Source organism: Canis aureus, chromosome X (genome assembly GCF_053574225.1).
Source record: "Canis aureus isolate CA01 chromosome X, VMU_Caureus_v.1.0, whole genome shotgun sequence".
In the NCBI taxonomy this organism is placed as follows: domain Eukaryota; kingdom Metazoa; phylum Chordata; class Mammalia; order Carnivora; family Canidae; genus Canis; species Canis aureus.
The window spans coordinates 91,970,053-91,986,206 of record NC_135649.1 but is presented as its reverse complement, the minus strand read 5'-3'; the positions used below and the strand labels follow the sequence as shown (position 1 = coordinate 91,986,206).

The 16,154-nt window shown below is 39.1% G+C and overlaps 1 protein-coding gene across 1 annotated transcript in view; it reads left to right on the top strand.

The window, feature by feature from the left end:
- XK (X-linked Kx blood group antigen, Kell and VPS13A binding protein) overlaps positions 1 to 16,154 on the top strand; it is a 44,459-nt gene that overhangs the window by 2,393 nt on the left and 25,912 nt on the right. The window contains exon 2 of the mRNA XM_077888987.1: positions 4,978 to 5,240. Coding sequence (XP_077745113.1) covers positions 4,978 to 5,240 — 263 coding nt within the window. The remainder of the gene's footprint in view (positions 1 to 4,977; positions 5,241 to 16,154) is intronic.

The following is a 16,154-nucleotide window of genomic DNA, read 5'->3' as shown; positions in this document are numbered from 1 at the left end:
TGGAAAATATAGAAAAGTACATCATTTTCCCCTTTATTATATACTTCTCTACATCTTTCAGTTTTTTTTTCATCTTTCAGTTTTTATAGTAAAAACATTTTAACTTTCTTTAAAAAAATTTGGCACTTTGAAGAGATAACTTCTCAGCTATATAAAAGGTTTCAATACCATAGAAAGACCTACTTGCAGAAAATTCTGAATGGGTCATTGTCTTTTTTGGGGAAAAACAAAATAAAACATAAAAAATAAATCAACAAATCATCCCCTACTGTCAGCAGGACTCTTATTCTAATGCAGCTGATTTCTTTCTTTCTTTCTTTTTTTAATATTTTATTTATTCACGAGAGACACTAAGAGAGAGGCAGAGACATAGGCAGAGGAAGAAGCAGGCTCCCCACGGGAGCCCGATGCTGGGACTCAATCCCAGGACCCCAGGATCACATCCTGAGCCAAAGGCAGACTATCAATCACTGAACCACCCAGGTGCCCCTGCACCTGATTTATTTCAAGGAGATACTTCACCCATGATCTTAGAGCTGAGGTACACAAAACGTGAACCCAAACCTCTTAGCTTCCAGATTAAGAGAAAAGCAATTTGCTGTTACGTAGTCACATGACTTAATATCTTATTGGAAGTTTTCCCTCCTGACAGTTTGAGTCTCTTTTAACTCCAAGATAGCAGCTTTACTTAAAGATCAAAATTATTTCCCCCAAACAAAGGAGAGTCATGGTATGTTTCTTTCCCCTTCTTACTTATTTGACTCACTAATATTTCAAAATTGTTTTTGGAAAATGTAGCTCAATTTATTTTTGGTGGGTACTAACTAGCCAAACTCATGTTCTTTTTAGGTGAGATGCTGTTTTTGAGTTTACTCAAATCTTCACTGCATTACACTGTAATGATTATGGGCTAAATATTAAAAACTAGGCCCTGTTCCTTCTTTCCTTAAGGGAAGCACTGGGAGAGCATCGTATTTCATTTATCGGTCTTCTATTTGAAACTGGAGGATGCCTGGGTGGCTTAGTGATTGAGCACCTGCCTTTGGCTCAGGTCATGGTCCTGGGATCCTAGGATCGAGTCTCGCTCAGGTTCCCTGCATGGAGCCTGCTTCTCCCTCTGCCTGTCTCTGTCTCTTTCTCTGTGTCTCTTGTGAATAAATAAATAAAATCTTTAAAAAAAATAAAAAATAAAACGAGTTGTGGTTTGTGTGGTTGTTTCCTTATTAAGGTTAGGTTTGAATGATTGATCATTGAATAATATCTTGAATTTATTTTTTGGTTTTAAGGATGATCTTATTGTGAATGATAATAGATATTCTGGCAAACCAGAGAGGGGAAAACAACTCTTAACAACAACAAAATCTATTTATCGTTGTTTTGCAATCATGTTAATTTTATTAATTAATTGGGAGAAGGGATAAATATAAATGAGTTTCAAGTTCAAGGGATTTCCCTCCATTTTTATTTTACTGGTATCATGAGGAAAATCTGGGTTTATTAAAATAAAAGCTAAGAAGTACTAGTAATTTTTTATAGAACATTGCAAAATGATTCATCATAGTATTTCTTTGTATAATAAGCTTTCAAAAGACTTTAATAGCCTAAATTTGAAGAGCTTTTTTTTTCTTTGTTTGCAAAGTGCTTTTATGTACAGTATCTAGTTCCATCTACTATAAAACCCGGTGACCTGTCATTTTCTTTTTTGTGACAGTGGAGAAATTGAGGTTCAGGGAGATTATGCAAGTAGCTTTTCAAAGGGCACTTGGCACTTTCTATTTAACCAGTTTAGTTCTTGTATAGCCTCATCGAGCATGTGTGTCACATGAAGATAACATGGTGTATAGGAGATTATAGTCAGTATTTCATTTGAAAATGCGTTTTTATTAACTGCTTTAGAGGGTCTCTGGTACCATGGGTTATTTGTGCAGAAACTAACAAGCATGGTTTCGGATAAGGAATAAAACTCCTTCCACTGTGACACTTGAAAATGGGGCAAAGTGAAAAAAAAAAAAAAAAAGGATCAGCCTGCTGATTTTGTACATCATGGGTTGGCAGACCATGCCTCACAGGCCAAATTCCCCCACTACCTATTTTTGTAAATAAAGTTTTATTGGAACACAGCCATGCTCATTCATTTAATGTATTACATATGGCTGCTTTTGCACTGCAGTGGCAGAACTGAGTCGTTTCAATACAGACTGTGACCTGCAAAGCCTAAAATATTTACTCTTTGTAAATACAGAAGATAGTTGCCAATGCTTGGCCTGCATGATACTGAAAAACAGCCTTGAATGACTTTGATGAAAATATTTAATTTAGGGCTATATTTAGACCATCTCTCAAGCAAAAAAAGAAAAGAAAGAGAGAAAGAGAAAGAAAGAAAAAAAAAAAACACCACATTTGGAGTAATTGGATGAGTCTTGCAGAATTCCAAGAAGAATGGTAGTTTGTTTCTTATCAGTTTTCTTAACCAGTAGTGGCAAGTAGTGGAAGTCTTAGGACCATACACAAACTTACTAAACACCTACTATGTGTAAAACTCTGTGCTGAGATAAATGTATTAATTGGGAAAAATAGTGGATTACGAAGGTGTCCCACTTGGGCTTCAAGGCCACCTCTGTGAAAAGCCATTCTGGAAGCATCTATGGTCCCTATTGGAGACACTGACATTTCAGTTTGTCCACAATTCTGTACATGCTTCCTATTTAATCCAGCACCTTCCTCAGAATCAAGAGAATGGCTTTCTCCTCTGAACCTTTATTTTCATTCATCTACCTCTTAGCACGTGCTGGTGTTTGGTTGATTGTTTAGCCTTTAAACATTCTAAGCCTGATTTGATTATTCATGTAAAACATATTTGTTGTTGAAAGAACAGAAAACAGGTACACATAATTAAAAAATAAAAAACCTCTATTTCGACTACCTAGAGAGAACAGTTTTCACCATTTTATTGTGTATCTTTACTCATATTTTTATTGCAGTAACTGTTAAACTATCTCTTGGGGGGGGGGGAATCCCTGAATTGTGGTGTTTGCTGGTTTCTGTAATGTAAATATTCCTATCATGGCCTATTTCAAGGTACCAGTTTTTTAACAACTGGCCCACATGATTAACTAACTGTTTAACAGTCTCTTGAGTCAGTGTGAGCCAAATCAAGCATTCCAGTGTTTATGTGTGATTTATATGTTTTCATATACATAATTTTTTTTTTTACAAAAAATGGAATTTTCTATGTATATTATATTCTAATTTACTCCTTTCACTTACCAAATAAACATTTTTTATGTATTAGTAGATGTAAGTCTATACTATCAATTTTAAGACTGGGTAATATTCCATTGAATATATGTTTTTTGATTTATTTAATCTGTCTTCTGGTCTATGTTATATGAAGTTGCTGGGCCTCAAATAGTTCTTATAGATTGGAGGTTTTTTTCCTCAGAGAAAATTCACTTGGATTAGTTGAACTTGAACTCATAACCTGTACTTCATTATTTTCAGTTGAACAAATTGGCCCAGGCCATTTTACCTGTTTTTATGTACTATATTAAAGTGTCTGTGACCCCATTGGACAAAATGTAGCAGACAAACCTGTCTCCCCCACCTTCTCTCTCTCTCTCTCTCTCTCTCTCTCTCTCTCTCTCTCACACACACACACACACTGCTATGTACCTTCTTCCAGGAATAAATGAACAAAGACAACAGTCACAAAATATGTTCACTTCATACTCTTGCATTTCCTTTCTTACATCAAGTTTTATTTTATTATTTAAAATTATAAATGTATTCTTGTTGCCATTGTTGCCTTGGGTGAGAGTACAAAGTTAACAACTTTCAATAAAATAAGTGAAGCCATAAAACCTTCTGGCGGCATTATAAAGTTGTTATAAAATTGCATGTTGGGAGAAAAAGTCCTTTAACAATTTTTAAATGTAAGGCCATGAGCATTTTTCTTATTTGAAGGAAAACCCATTTTCCCCCCAACATTTTATTATGAAGAATTTTCAAACATACAGAAGACAACATGAAAGAATTGTACAGTGAACACCCAAGTACTCACCACCTAGGTTCTACAGTTAGCATTTTGTTTCACACGTCTATTCCTCCCTCAATTGATCCCTCAATCCATGTGTATTGCATGTGCACTTCAAAGTAAATCACGCACATCGGTACTCTTCCTCTCTTTGCTATCCATATCATTACCTAGAGAAGAAAATCTAATTTTAAAAGCCAGGTACTCGGTCAGTCTAGAAATGTGACTAGTTAAGGCTCCATCCTTAGGGTAGGCTTATTCCATAAACAAGGCATAGCTGACAGACCTCCAGACAGGATTGACTTTAGTCATATCCCATAAGGGTTTATGAGAGCCGAGGGCTAAGTAGTATATTGTGGTCTTTTAGGAGAGTGCTAGATGGCATGCTGCTCTGTGCTAGGGGATCTCCCAACCATAGCTGCTGCTTTAATTGAGGTGATACAGGGCATCTAGTGGATGTGGGGGGAAAATATATATGTATATGCACATAAGCATATGCACCAATATGCTGTATTATTTTCATAACAGTGTGGCACAGTAGATATTATCTCTGCTTTATAATTGAGGGAAACGGTTCAAGGGTTAAAGAACTTGTCCAGGGTTGCACAGGTGCTAAGTGTCATGAAAGGAAATTGAACATTCTTCTGTGGCTCTGGAGCCTGAACCACTTCCCATTCCCTACTTGGTTTCCTTCTTCAGTGGTCTCTGATGTCATCTCTCAATTAGGTTCACACTCATTTACAGTCGACCTGCCGGAGGGCCGCAAGAGGGCTGACTGCATGCTCAGAACTCCTTGCAGTGGATGATTTGAGAGAAGGGGCTATAGTCCAGAGTAGCCAAGTCAAAGCTTTGAGAATCAGGCTAAGTAAGTGTAAACAAGGTAACTGAGAAAAGACAGAATCCTGTCTGCCTCTGATTATCATGACTTGCTGATTTGTTTCCAGGTGTTTTGAAGTCTTCTGCATCTATTGTCAATCAGGCCACATCGAAGAGCCTTATGTCAGCATCACCAAGAAGCGACAGATACCAAAAAATGGCTTTTCAGAAGAAATTGAGAAGGAAGTGGGCCAGGCAGAAGGCAAGCTGTTCACGCACAGGTCTGCGTTCAGTCGGGCATCGGTGATCCAGGCCTTCCTGGGCTCAGCTCCTCAGCTGACTCTGCAGCTGTATATAAGCACCTTGCAGCAGGATGTTACTGTCGGAAGATGTATGTATATTTTTCATTTCTGCCTGTAGTCAGGGGTCAAAGTGTGAAATTCATACGTGCATTCGGTTCTGAGTCTGTGTTCCAGTTAACTAAGCTCAAAGCTTAGTTAAAATAATAAGTGTTCATTTTGTTTATGAATCTGCAGTTTGTGCAGGGTGGCCCAGAAGGGCTCACCTGTGCTTCACTGTACATCAGCTGGGGTGGCTCAAAAATGAGGGGCTAGGATCCACTGAAGGCTCATTCTCTCACATTACTTATGGCCGATGCTGGCTGTTGCTGAGGGCCTCTGATCTTCCCCATTTCATCTCTCTATGTGGGCAGTTTGGGCATCCTTCCAGCATGGTGGCTGCTTTCAAGGGAAGTCAGTGTTCTGGGAGGAATGAACTGGCAGGTGGAAGAGTATCACCTATGTGGTCCAACTCAGAAGTCATGTGACATTATTTCTGCTGGATTTTCTTTGTTGAAGCAGTCAGGAATCCCATAGAGGTTCAAAGGAAAGGGAGGGGAGGAAACTCTGACTCTCCATTGGGAATGGGAGAGTTCTGGAAATTCATTGCTGTAACCATTTTGAAAAAAAAAAAAACAGCTTGCTGTTGGCTGAAAATACACTTGTCAGAAGCTGGACTTCTTTGGATTTTGCCTCTGTCATTCAGTGATAGTTCTAAACCAGCTGAGACCCTTGGTTGTCAGGTTCTGGAATCAAGAGCACTCTCCTGTCTTCTTAAAGTTCTTTTTTTTAAATTTTTATTTATTTATGATAGTCACAGAGAGAGAGAGAGAGAGAGAGAGAGAGGCAGAGACACAGGCAGAGGGAGGAGCAGGCTCCATGCACCGGGAGCCCGATGCAGGATTCGATCCCGGGTCTCCAGGATCGCGCCCTGGGCCAAAGACAGGCGCCAAACCGCTGTGCCACCCAGGGATCCCTTCTTAAAGTTCTAATAGGGAGCTCGGCTCTTAAACGAACACAGTTCTCTAACCTTTGGATTGTTCTCACATCATCAAATTGAGGGCAGGTTTTGGTTAAGCCAGATTTTTAAAAAAACTTCTACATGCCTAAGACACAAGTGAAAACCTTTATATGAGAAAAGGAAATAACTCCTCCCAAATATTAATGTTATAGGCAAATGAAAACCAGATATCTTGGTAAGTTTTACTATATAGATAAGCAAAAATGAGTTAAAAGCCTTAAGTTGAAAAAAATGCACATTTAAGGTAACACGGGAATTGGAATTGTAAAAAATAATCACTCTTAATTAATCTTGCCTCCCTCAGTATTATCTTCCTTCTGCTAAGGTTAGATTTTACCATCTAGGCTAGCTGGTAAAATGGCTTATTTATGGCAGGATCGAGTATTTGCACATCACAACTTATTCAGGTTACCTCAGAGTGACTGACTCTTAAGATATATCAGGACCTTAAGTTGAGGTCTTGAACCTCGGTACATTAACATTTATGTGAAATGCCTCCTACGGCTGTCTGCTCCCAGGCAGACCATAGGTACTCAATAAATGTAGCAGCATCCTTATTCTCTAAGGACTTGTAACTGGAATGGGTCTTGACCAGGTTGAGTCCTCTGCATGCCACTCTACCCTTTTCCTAGGTCATTGTTTTTCCATGTGACAGGGGCGTAGCAAGAGACCATATGTGGTGATAGCCTCTTTGATTTTGACAGGTAGATCCAGTTTTTATTCCCCTCAAGTTTTTGAAATTGAAGATTGTCTTTGTTGATCTAAATGAAGAGGCAAGGTTAAAATCATGAAAAGAGATGAGTTTAAGAATAGCAGAGGAATTGTAATTTGGGACTCATAGACTATAGCAAGCTACAGGCAAGTCTGCCAAAAGTCTGGGGTAGGCTGGATTTTTCGGCAGGGAAGGTAAAGCGGGGAGAACTCAGCTGGAGTCTGTTAAAATCAAAACAAGTAGAGACCAACTTTAAAAATTCCCCAAGCAGCCAAAACCAATCCAGTCCTACAAACAAAGCTCAATTCAGCTCATTCTGTGAGACCAGCCAACCTTGGTCATTTCTTGTTTATGCCTCTGGGAAACCATAAGCAAAACTTTCCAAGGTTGATATGATGCAACCCCATTAAGAAGATTCCAATATTATCAGTTTCTTGGTAAATGCAGACATTTACAGGAAGGCAGTCTCTCAGTCCTTAAGTTTTGTTTTCCTTAGGGCACAGGAGTGAGATTTTCCATTTCATATCCTTGGGTTCTGTTTTAGATTAAAGTTCCTTCACATCCTTTTTGATCAAGATCTTTCACAGAAAACATTGCTGATCAGTTATGTCCTTCAGGCGTATGTATATTAATTTTTCTTAAAAGTATAGTTCTTTATAGGTGGATTGTACTGTATGTCCCGCAGAGCTGAGGAGGGTTGTCCTCAGGTGTCTTTTTCCATGGAGCTGAGGACCATTCTCAGTTGTCTTTCCTCACAGAGCTGAGGAGGACCCCATCCTCAGGTGTCTTGTCCCATGGAGGAGGGAAATGATAATGGCCTCATTTGAACAATAAGAAGATTGAAAAATGAATAATCTCAGGTCCAGCCCTTTAAGGTGGATGGTTTAGTTTCCATAGTTATTTTAGTTTCAGGAAAAGCTTTTGAAAGGAGAAGAATTTTATTTTATACATACATTTGGGAAGAAGACATTTACTTATTAATACGAAACAGTAGAAATTTATTTAAAAAGATTAAATCAAAGACAAAAAGCCCAATGATAGTGAGTTATTGAAATGCACTTCTCAATCAGCTTCCCTAACTGCCTGTGTTTAATAGATCAAAAAATGTCCTGAAGTTCCAGGAGCTTGGCCAGCTTCGGCTAGCAGCTTGATACTGTCCTTCATTGTTTTTAGTTCTTGTGTTATTTTCTCTGATTTACTGACATAAAGACAACTTTCTTCTCCAAGTGGGATGCAGGTTCCCCCTGCTAAGCAGTGAGGAGGTTTTGTAGAACTACTTCTACAAGGTTGTTTGGGTCTGTTGATAGCAAAAGTTTGGACAGAAGTATTAAGAGTGGTGGACATGACTATAGAAAGATTGCAAATTGTTGTTGTTGTTGTTGTTTTAAGTTTCACTACTTCAGACCATGGAAGGAAGACTGGTAAAAGCATGCCCCCAACTTTTTCTGTCCACTGTAGGGTTATATGTAGGTATCCAGCCACAATTTTAACCTTCCCAGTTCCAATGTATCCTTTTATGTTGATAGGAGAAAGACCCTGCATTAGTAGAGGGAAGAATTTTTCTAGTTTTGGTATTTGGGGTAAGGCAACAATCCCTCTATATCCCTTTCAGTTGAAGGATAGTGTAGAATATATTTCTTCCACCTAAAAAGAAGTACCCACTGTCTTCTAAGGATAAGGCATAATTGGGTCCTTTTGCCCAGATTCTTTTCCCTGGAGTGAAAGAAAAGATCTCATAATCAGAAATGTAATCATAAAAAAAGAAATGCAATCATTTATACAGAGCACATGATCTATTTTACTAGCATTATGGGAATGGTTATGTGAAATTTCTATAGATCTGAAGTAACAAATGAGCTGATCTAGTATAAGTAAGATTTTGGTTGAGGTATGGAAGATCTCTAGGAAAAAAGTAAGTTGAATTAAGTTTCCATCTTTTACCAGATACTTGGTCAGTCTCCAGTGAAGTACCATTGAGTGGGAGCACATTAGCTTCCGACTTCCCCTTCTTACTGCATTTTTATTGCCCCACAATAGAGATACATTAATAGGGAAGATTATATAATTGTCTGGATTCCAGCAGGGAGTGAATTCATGTTCATCTAGGTCATATAAAATAATATAGTTAACAAATATTTACTGGGAGATACCCTAGAGTTTTGCCATTCCCATAGTTGCTTTTTTTTTAAAGATTTTATTTATTTATTTATTTATTTATTTATGAGAGAGAGAGAGAGAGAGAGAGAGAGAGAGAGACAGGCAGAGACATAGGCAGAGGGAGAAGCAGGTTCCATGCAGGGAGCCCGATGTGGGACTCGGTCCCCGGACTGCAGGATCATGTCCTGGGCCGAAGGTAGGCGCTAAACCGCTGAGCCACCCAGGCGTCCCTCCATCGTTGCTTTTGAAAGAAAGATTTTGGGTAAGAATCCAGACCTGAGTGAGAGTATCCCTTTATGAATGGAGGGTACTCAATGGGAAACCATAATATTTTCTGCCAGCTTACCAGAAGGATGGTTCCAAGGTACCAAAGGAAAATCCTACACCTTTGCCAGGTAGGTTTTGCCATCCTTCAAAAGACAGTGGCCAGGCCACCAATTCAGTTTCATCATCATGAGTATCATTTACTCTGGCACAAATCCGGAAATCAGTAAGTTTAGCAGAATGTGAGAGTTTTTGTAAAGTGGAGCTAAAAGGATATGTTAAAGCTAAAATAAAGGATAGTAGGGAAACTAGGGAAGAAACCATTGAAGTCCTGAATGACAAGATTAAACACAGAATAAGAAGAGGAAAAAAAACAATACAGGCCTAATCCTTGCATCTTGGGTATGCTATTTCTGATGCCATCTGCCTCAGTTTCTAGAAATTTTCATTGTTTGATCATCAGGTGGTATGCCAGTCCATTCAGATTTGGGGCTTTTTTTTCATGAGACACATGAATCCAAGAATCTATTCCTTGAGGTTTGGTTGCTCAGAGGTTAGTTAATAACGCCCCTGGTAGGAGCATTTCCAGTAAGGTTGAAGGGGGTCTGTTTGGAGATGTCTTTTCCAATAGATGAAGTATTCAGACTCTAAGGTATGATGTTTGATGCTGTCATTTCCCAGGCGCTCACTATGGAAAGATTGTTCTACCAGAGCATAATTATTTTCTATGGACTTAATCAGGCCTTTGCAAAACTGAAGTACATCCCCCTACCAACCCCTTATTAGCTGTGGGTCAAAAGAAATGGAAGCTAAGCACATTGGTCATTCTATAATTATTTCAAAAGACAAAAGTTTATGTATCTTAAAGAGAATGGATCTAAGGTTTAGAAGAGCCAGTGATAATGCTTTTGCCCTGGGTATTTGGAAGATTTCAACTGATTTAGCTAATTGAGTTTAGCAATTCCATTTGTACATTTGACCAGGCCTGAATACTGAGGATATAACACAGTGACACACAGCTGCCAAGCCGGCCAGGCAGCATAGATTTATCGAAGTATTTGACCAGTATAATGGGTTCCCCAATCACTATGAAGTTCAAAGGGGATTTCCCAAGCAGAAATAATCTTTTCTAGTAGGAATTTAAGTACAGAAGAAGCAGTTGCCTCTCTACATGGGAAACCTTCAGTCCAATCTGAAAACATGCAAACCATTACCAGAATGTACTTCTGTCCAGTAGATGGAAGCAATTGTATGAAATCCATTTGCTAAATCTGAATGGTCCACTGGGCACATGAAACTGTCTGGGACAGTACAGATAGGTTTCCCTGGGTTAAATTTAGGGCATATGGAGCAAGGAAGATAAATGCTTTTTGAGGCCTTGTCAGCGTTTCCCCACCAATATTGATTCATGAATGTTATTTTTTCAGTTAATCAGTGATTTAATTCATATATGGTAATTGATATACAAGTTTTAAATTTTCTGGCAGGACAGTTTATTATTAGGTACAAATCGAGTTCCTTTTTGAGTTCCTTTTCTTTGTGACACCAACAGCTTTAGATTTCCAATTTTGTTTTTCCTTTCCATGGGCCAATTGTATTACCCTACTTGATTCTCTTGGGTTGTCACTAGGGGAAGCAGTATTCCAGACCATGACAGAGGTTTGGTCTTTGGATCCCCTAAGAGACCAGTGTTTTTGCAGAGACGTCAGCAAGGTGGATTCCTTTGGCTTCTAGAGAATCACAATGACCAGGGACTTTTTTTTTAAATAATAGCCAGACGTCCTGGCAGGAGGATAGCATCAAATACATTTTGGACGTAAGGAAAATTTTTAATTTTGTCTGTGCTGGAAGGAAACTCTGTTGTTTCCGTAACATTCAAAATCATAGGCTACTCCAAAGCTGGTTGTGGGGGAAAGAATGTCTCACAGACACTGACGACTCAGAATGACAGAAACTGAGACAAGTCAGAGGCACAGCCCTGGGCTTCAACCCTTTAATGGCTGGTGCCCCTGGAGGAGCAGGCCCCCCTCATCTGCATGCTGCTCTGGCAACTAGACTAGATGAGGCTGTCAGCCCCCTGGGACTGACCATTTCGTGGCCTGGGGCATCCCATCACCACCCCCCCCCCAGTAGGTGTTCTCCTCAAAGAGTTGGCTCAGGTGTTGGTTGTTGCCCAGGGCTTTCTGCATGTGCTGGGGGGGTGATGCGCATCTTGTGGCTGTTATGGGCCTCCTGGCCCGCCAGCTCCAGGATGTTGGCCGTCAGGTACTCGAGGATGCTGGCCAGGAACACAGGCATGGACAAGCTTAAGCAGTGGGCATAATGACCCTCGCGCAGGAGGCGGTCCACGCGGCTGATGGGGAACTGCAGCTTGTTGCCTAATACCAGGGAAAGCACCAGCAGGACTCTGACAGAAACATATAATAGACAGGGTGCTGACAAATCTCTAGGAACTCTGCATACAGCATAGAACTGAAATACTGATATTCATAGTATTTTCCCTATTCCAACTTGAATCTGTGGAAGGCTGAATACTTCTTTCGATTTGACTTTTTCTTATGTAACTAATCAATACTAACATAGCAAATAGAGCTGTTTTTTTCCCCAATTTTTTATAAGAAAAAAACAAACCTGCTTTGCTTTTTAGGGACCTCTGGGAAATCTCAAAGGCAGTTTGGAGTCCAAAAGGTGTCATTAAGTTTTATTTCAGTTTTCATTTTGGAATCAGTGTTGGAAGGTAAAATCCAAAAGTTTCCCAGGAGATTTGAGAGTTAAGATGGGATTGTGGGTGTCTTGAGTCCATGAATGATTGTAGCTTTGGATTGTTCTTTGGATCCCCTAAGATCCAAAGACCAATTTGTTAAATAAAGTAACAGTTCAATATTTAAACATACAAAAATCACTAACACATTTGCAAATGCAGGTGTCTTTTATTTTAAAGGGAATTATCAAAGGCATGATAAAATGCTAAGAAAGTGTCACCGTGGTGAGATAGGGAATCTCTGCTATTCAGACAAAATACATAGAAGGTGAGATGGAAACCTGAATAATGACCCTGAAGATACTCAGGTTCTAATCCCTAAACCCTGTGAATGACATTGGTGTGCCTTTAAAATAATCACAAGTGTCCTTATAAGAGAGAGGCAGGAGGAGGTTTGATGACAGAGGAAGAAGATAATGTGAGGATTGCTGGCTTTCAAGCTGGAGGAAAGAGCCAGCAGCCAAGGAATGCAAGGAATCCAGCTCTAGAAGCTAGAAAAGGCCATGAAAGGGATTCTCTCTCCTCCAGGGCCTCTGGAGGGAGCCTGGCCCCACTGACTCCTTGATTTTAGCCCGCTGAAACTGATTTCACACTTCTGACCTCCAGAACTGTAAGAGAACAGATATGTATTGTTTTAAGCCACTAAGTGTGGTAATTTGTTACAGCAGCCATAGGAAGTTCTGGAACAAGTGATTTTACCTCAGACAGAAACATTCTCTTTTTGGCACTTAATTAAAAAAATAACCACGTCTCATTATCTTGGGACTCCAGGTAAAGTTTCAGTCACATATAGTCTCATTCCTATTTATTACTTAAAACATTTAAGCACTCATATTTCACAAAGGAAACTAGGGGGTGGATAATTGTGAATTTCTGTTAATTTAGATAGAGCTTGTATTTACACTCAACCTAGATTTTATTTAGCTACATGATTCCCTTACACATTTCACATCATGGCAGAAATGAACACATCCATCTACAAACCCAAAGATATAGCCTCTTTATAGCATACACAAATAAGAAGCAAAAGTATAAACTAAAATTATACTTAGTAATGAATGTTTTAGTATTTTACTTAGAAATGATCTAGGTGTCCATTCTGTGTCTACTAACTATTTCACAGTAATGGTCAAAGGTCTTCAGTTATCTAAAGATTTTGGAAATGCTTTTCAAGGTGGCATACTACAAAACCTCATTACTGTGGAAATACAAGTTCGTCAGAATAGTGATTCAGTTTGCTTAAAAATAAATTGGTATTTTTGTAATCTTAAACATCAGTAGGTCATTCTAGCCCATTTGATTATAAACCTGTGTAAGTTTAGCAAAAATATATCCAAGAAGCATAAAAAGGTATGCTTGTACTAGATTTCATACCAATATATTAGAGAAAACATATTTTCGTTAAGCTCCAAATACATACTAGTTGAAATTGTTAAAGATTTACATAAATTCCATGTAAATTTAAATTCTTAAAATATATTTTAAAAATTTAGCACATTTAATGTATTTAATTTCTGTATTTTAGGAAATTTTGTTATATTCAGTTTATATAAACAATCCCTTATCTACATATGCCAGTCAGAACAGAGCTTCTTAAATTAAGAAAGAGACTTTAAAATCTAACATATTCATACCATCCAGTGGTAGGAAAATGTTACAATCAGAGATGAAGGCATTTCTGCGTTACAGCTATGGAGACATATAGCTCTAGAGAAACAGCTTCAACTTTACAATTTTAGCCATGGATTGAGAGTAAACACAGAAACAAAATCTTGCCAGTCCAGATTTCAAAAAGCTGTTATCCTCCCAAAGGGCAGGGAATTTTGAATTGACTTAAGCTTAAAAAGAGACTAATAAACAAAAAGACTGACAAACCAGATTCTCTGTTGCCTCTCATCCAACAAGGACTAGATCTCTATAAATCAGGAGTCCATGTAGAGAGATATCCAGATGGTCAGATCCTAAAACCAAATTCCCACCCATTTCTGCCAACCATGAGGAATAACTTAATGGCCATAAATGAGCAAAAACAAAACAATACATTAGTATACAGGCAATTTTTTAAAAGACAGAATAAGGCAGAGTGAACACAGTTCTCTTGGCACTTTGGCTTCGGCTAGGAAAGCTGAGAAAAGACACTTCTGGGCTTTAGTGCATATAAGGTCCATTCTCTGTCAACAGTTTATCTGGCTCTGACAGGTGAACCTATTGGGCATCTCATTTCGAGTTTCAAAGCAGTTAAAAGATATTTTTTCAAAAGGTAAAATCATGTTATATGAGTGATATATATATATATATATGTTAAAAGATTTTATTACTTATGAAGGGGTAGACAGATGTTAAAAACCATTTCAAAAGAGAACAAAGGAATTTGATTAGGAACATTGAAATAAAGATGTCCTTGGGAATAAAACTGGTTTTATTACATTGTGGTAGGGGAGACCATTGAACCTCTGCTAGATTATGCACTTTGCATGTGTATCAGTGACTTGATAGCCTGTGTCCTGGAGCTACCAAGTAACAAGGCCAATGACCATCACCTCACAATCTATAGATAGGGCAGTGCCAGACCTTGAGCTCTACCAGTTCTTTAAGGGTGGGACAATCTAATTGATGACGTGTCCCAATTCAGGAAGAATTGTGGATGCTTGTGTTCTAGGGCCTAACAAGTGCCCTCATAGCCTCATCCACTGGCAAAGCCCACTCACCATTGAGGGAGCCCCGTACTACTGCCATCAGCAAATGCTATTAAAGGGTTTAACTCCATGGGTGTGCATCCTCCTCTTCTTGGTTTGTCATTTTGAGTTGGAAGTGTCTATGGGGAATCATTATAGAGTTTAAAGGTTTAGTTTGCAAGCAAGAATGGATGTATAGCCTGGAAAGCTACATTTGGGGCCTATAGCAGGCTCTTGGATACTCTTAGCCACTTTTCCTTGGCCCTCTGGATTTTAGTGCAGCTGTGGTGAAGAATTCCACATGCGGTGCCAGCATCGCACATCAACTACAAGTCCCAGCACACATGGTAATATTTCTCTTTTTTCTGCTTAAGGTTTTCTCCTATGCCAGATAATGCAGCTCAAGTATAGATGAGAAGTATGGGGGAACACTTGTGGGGGCATCTGCAAACCAAAGGAGATGGTAGTCAATGGATATAACCTCAGCCTCAGCCTCTGTCCTTAAGATGGATAATTTGGGGTCCAAACTGTACAATCCTCTGTGGATCCTTAGAGACACTGAACTCTACTTGCCACAGTGGTAACCAGCTTAACATAGTGGTTCTTAGCCCTGCTGCCTTTATTCCTTCCCTTTCTTTCCTAGGCTTACATCCTAGATGAACCACCTGCATCCAAATGCTTGCCTCAGGCTCTGCTACCTGAAAGTAGTCATCTGAATAGAGGTAGTAATTTGAACCACAGTGGGCCAGGCACGTACAGCTGTGGAAAAGATAGCTAGATCCCTCCGGGGTACAAGTTCTGTCAGAGACTGTAAAAGAACAGAGGGGCAAGTGTGTTTGAGGTTTGTGCAAGACAGTGAATGAAGTTGATCATCAAGGATTCTTAGCTGGATGGGGGGAAATAAAAGGGTTCATTTGATTTGAAAGCTATATAAAGTACTTAAAAAAACAGTTGTAGTAGTTCTTAGACAAGTGTATTGAATGGGTAGAAGGTGGTGGTTAGCATAGGATGTTTCAGTTAGTGATTTCAGAGGTACTTATTGTGTCTTGGATTCCTTGGAAAGCATTCTTAATAACTCATCCCTACTGTTTTATTTCTGCCATATTTGGGGAAGGGCTGAAGAGGCTAGGATTCACTGGTCTAATTTTATAATACAGTTCTTTGAACTTGGTAACCGGACATAATTGCCTTCATTTTCACTAGGGCACTTCCCAGAGATGTACCTTGGCCAGACACATTGTCTAGCTTCACAAAAAACTTAACGTATCACCTATTTCCAGGACCAGCTGTGTTTTATGAACTAGTCTAAAGATAATAGTTTTAATTTGTACCTTCTTAGAGGCACGGGAAGGGATGTTGAAGGATAGATAGCTGTGT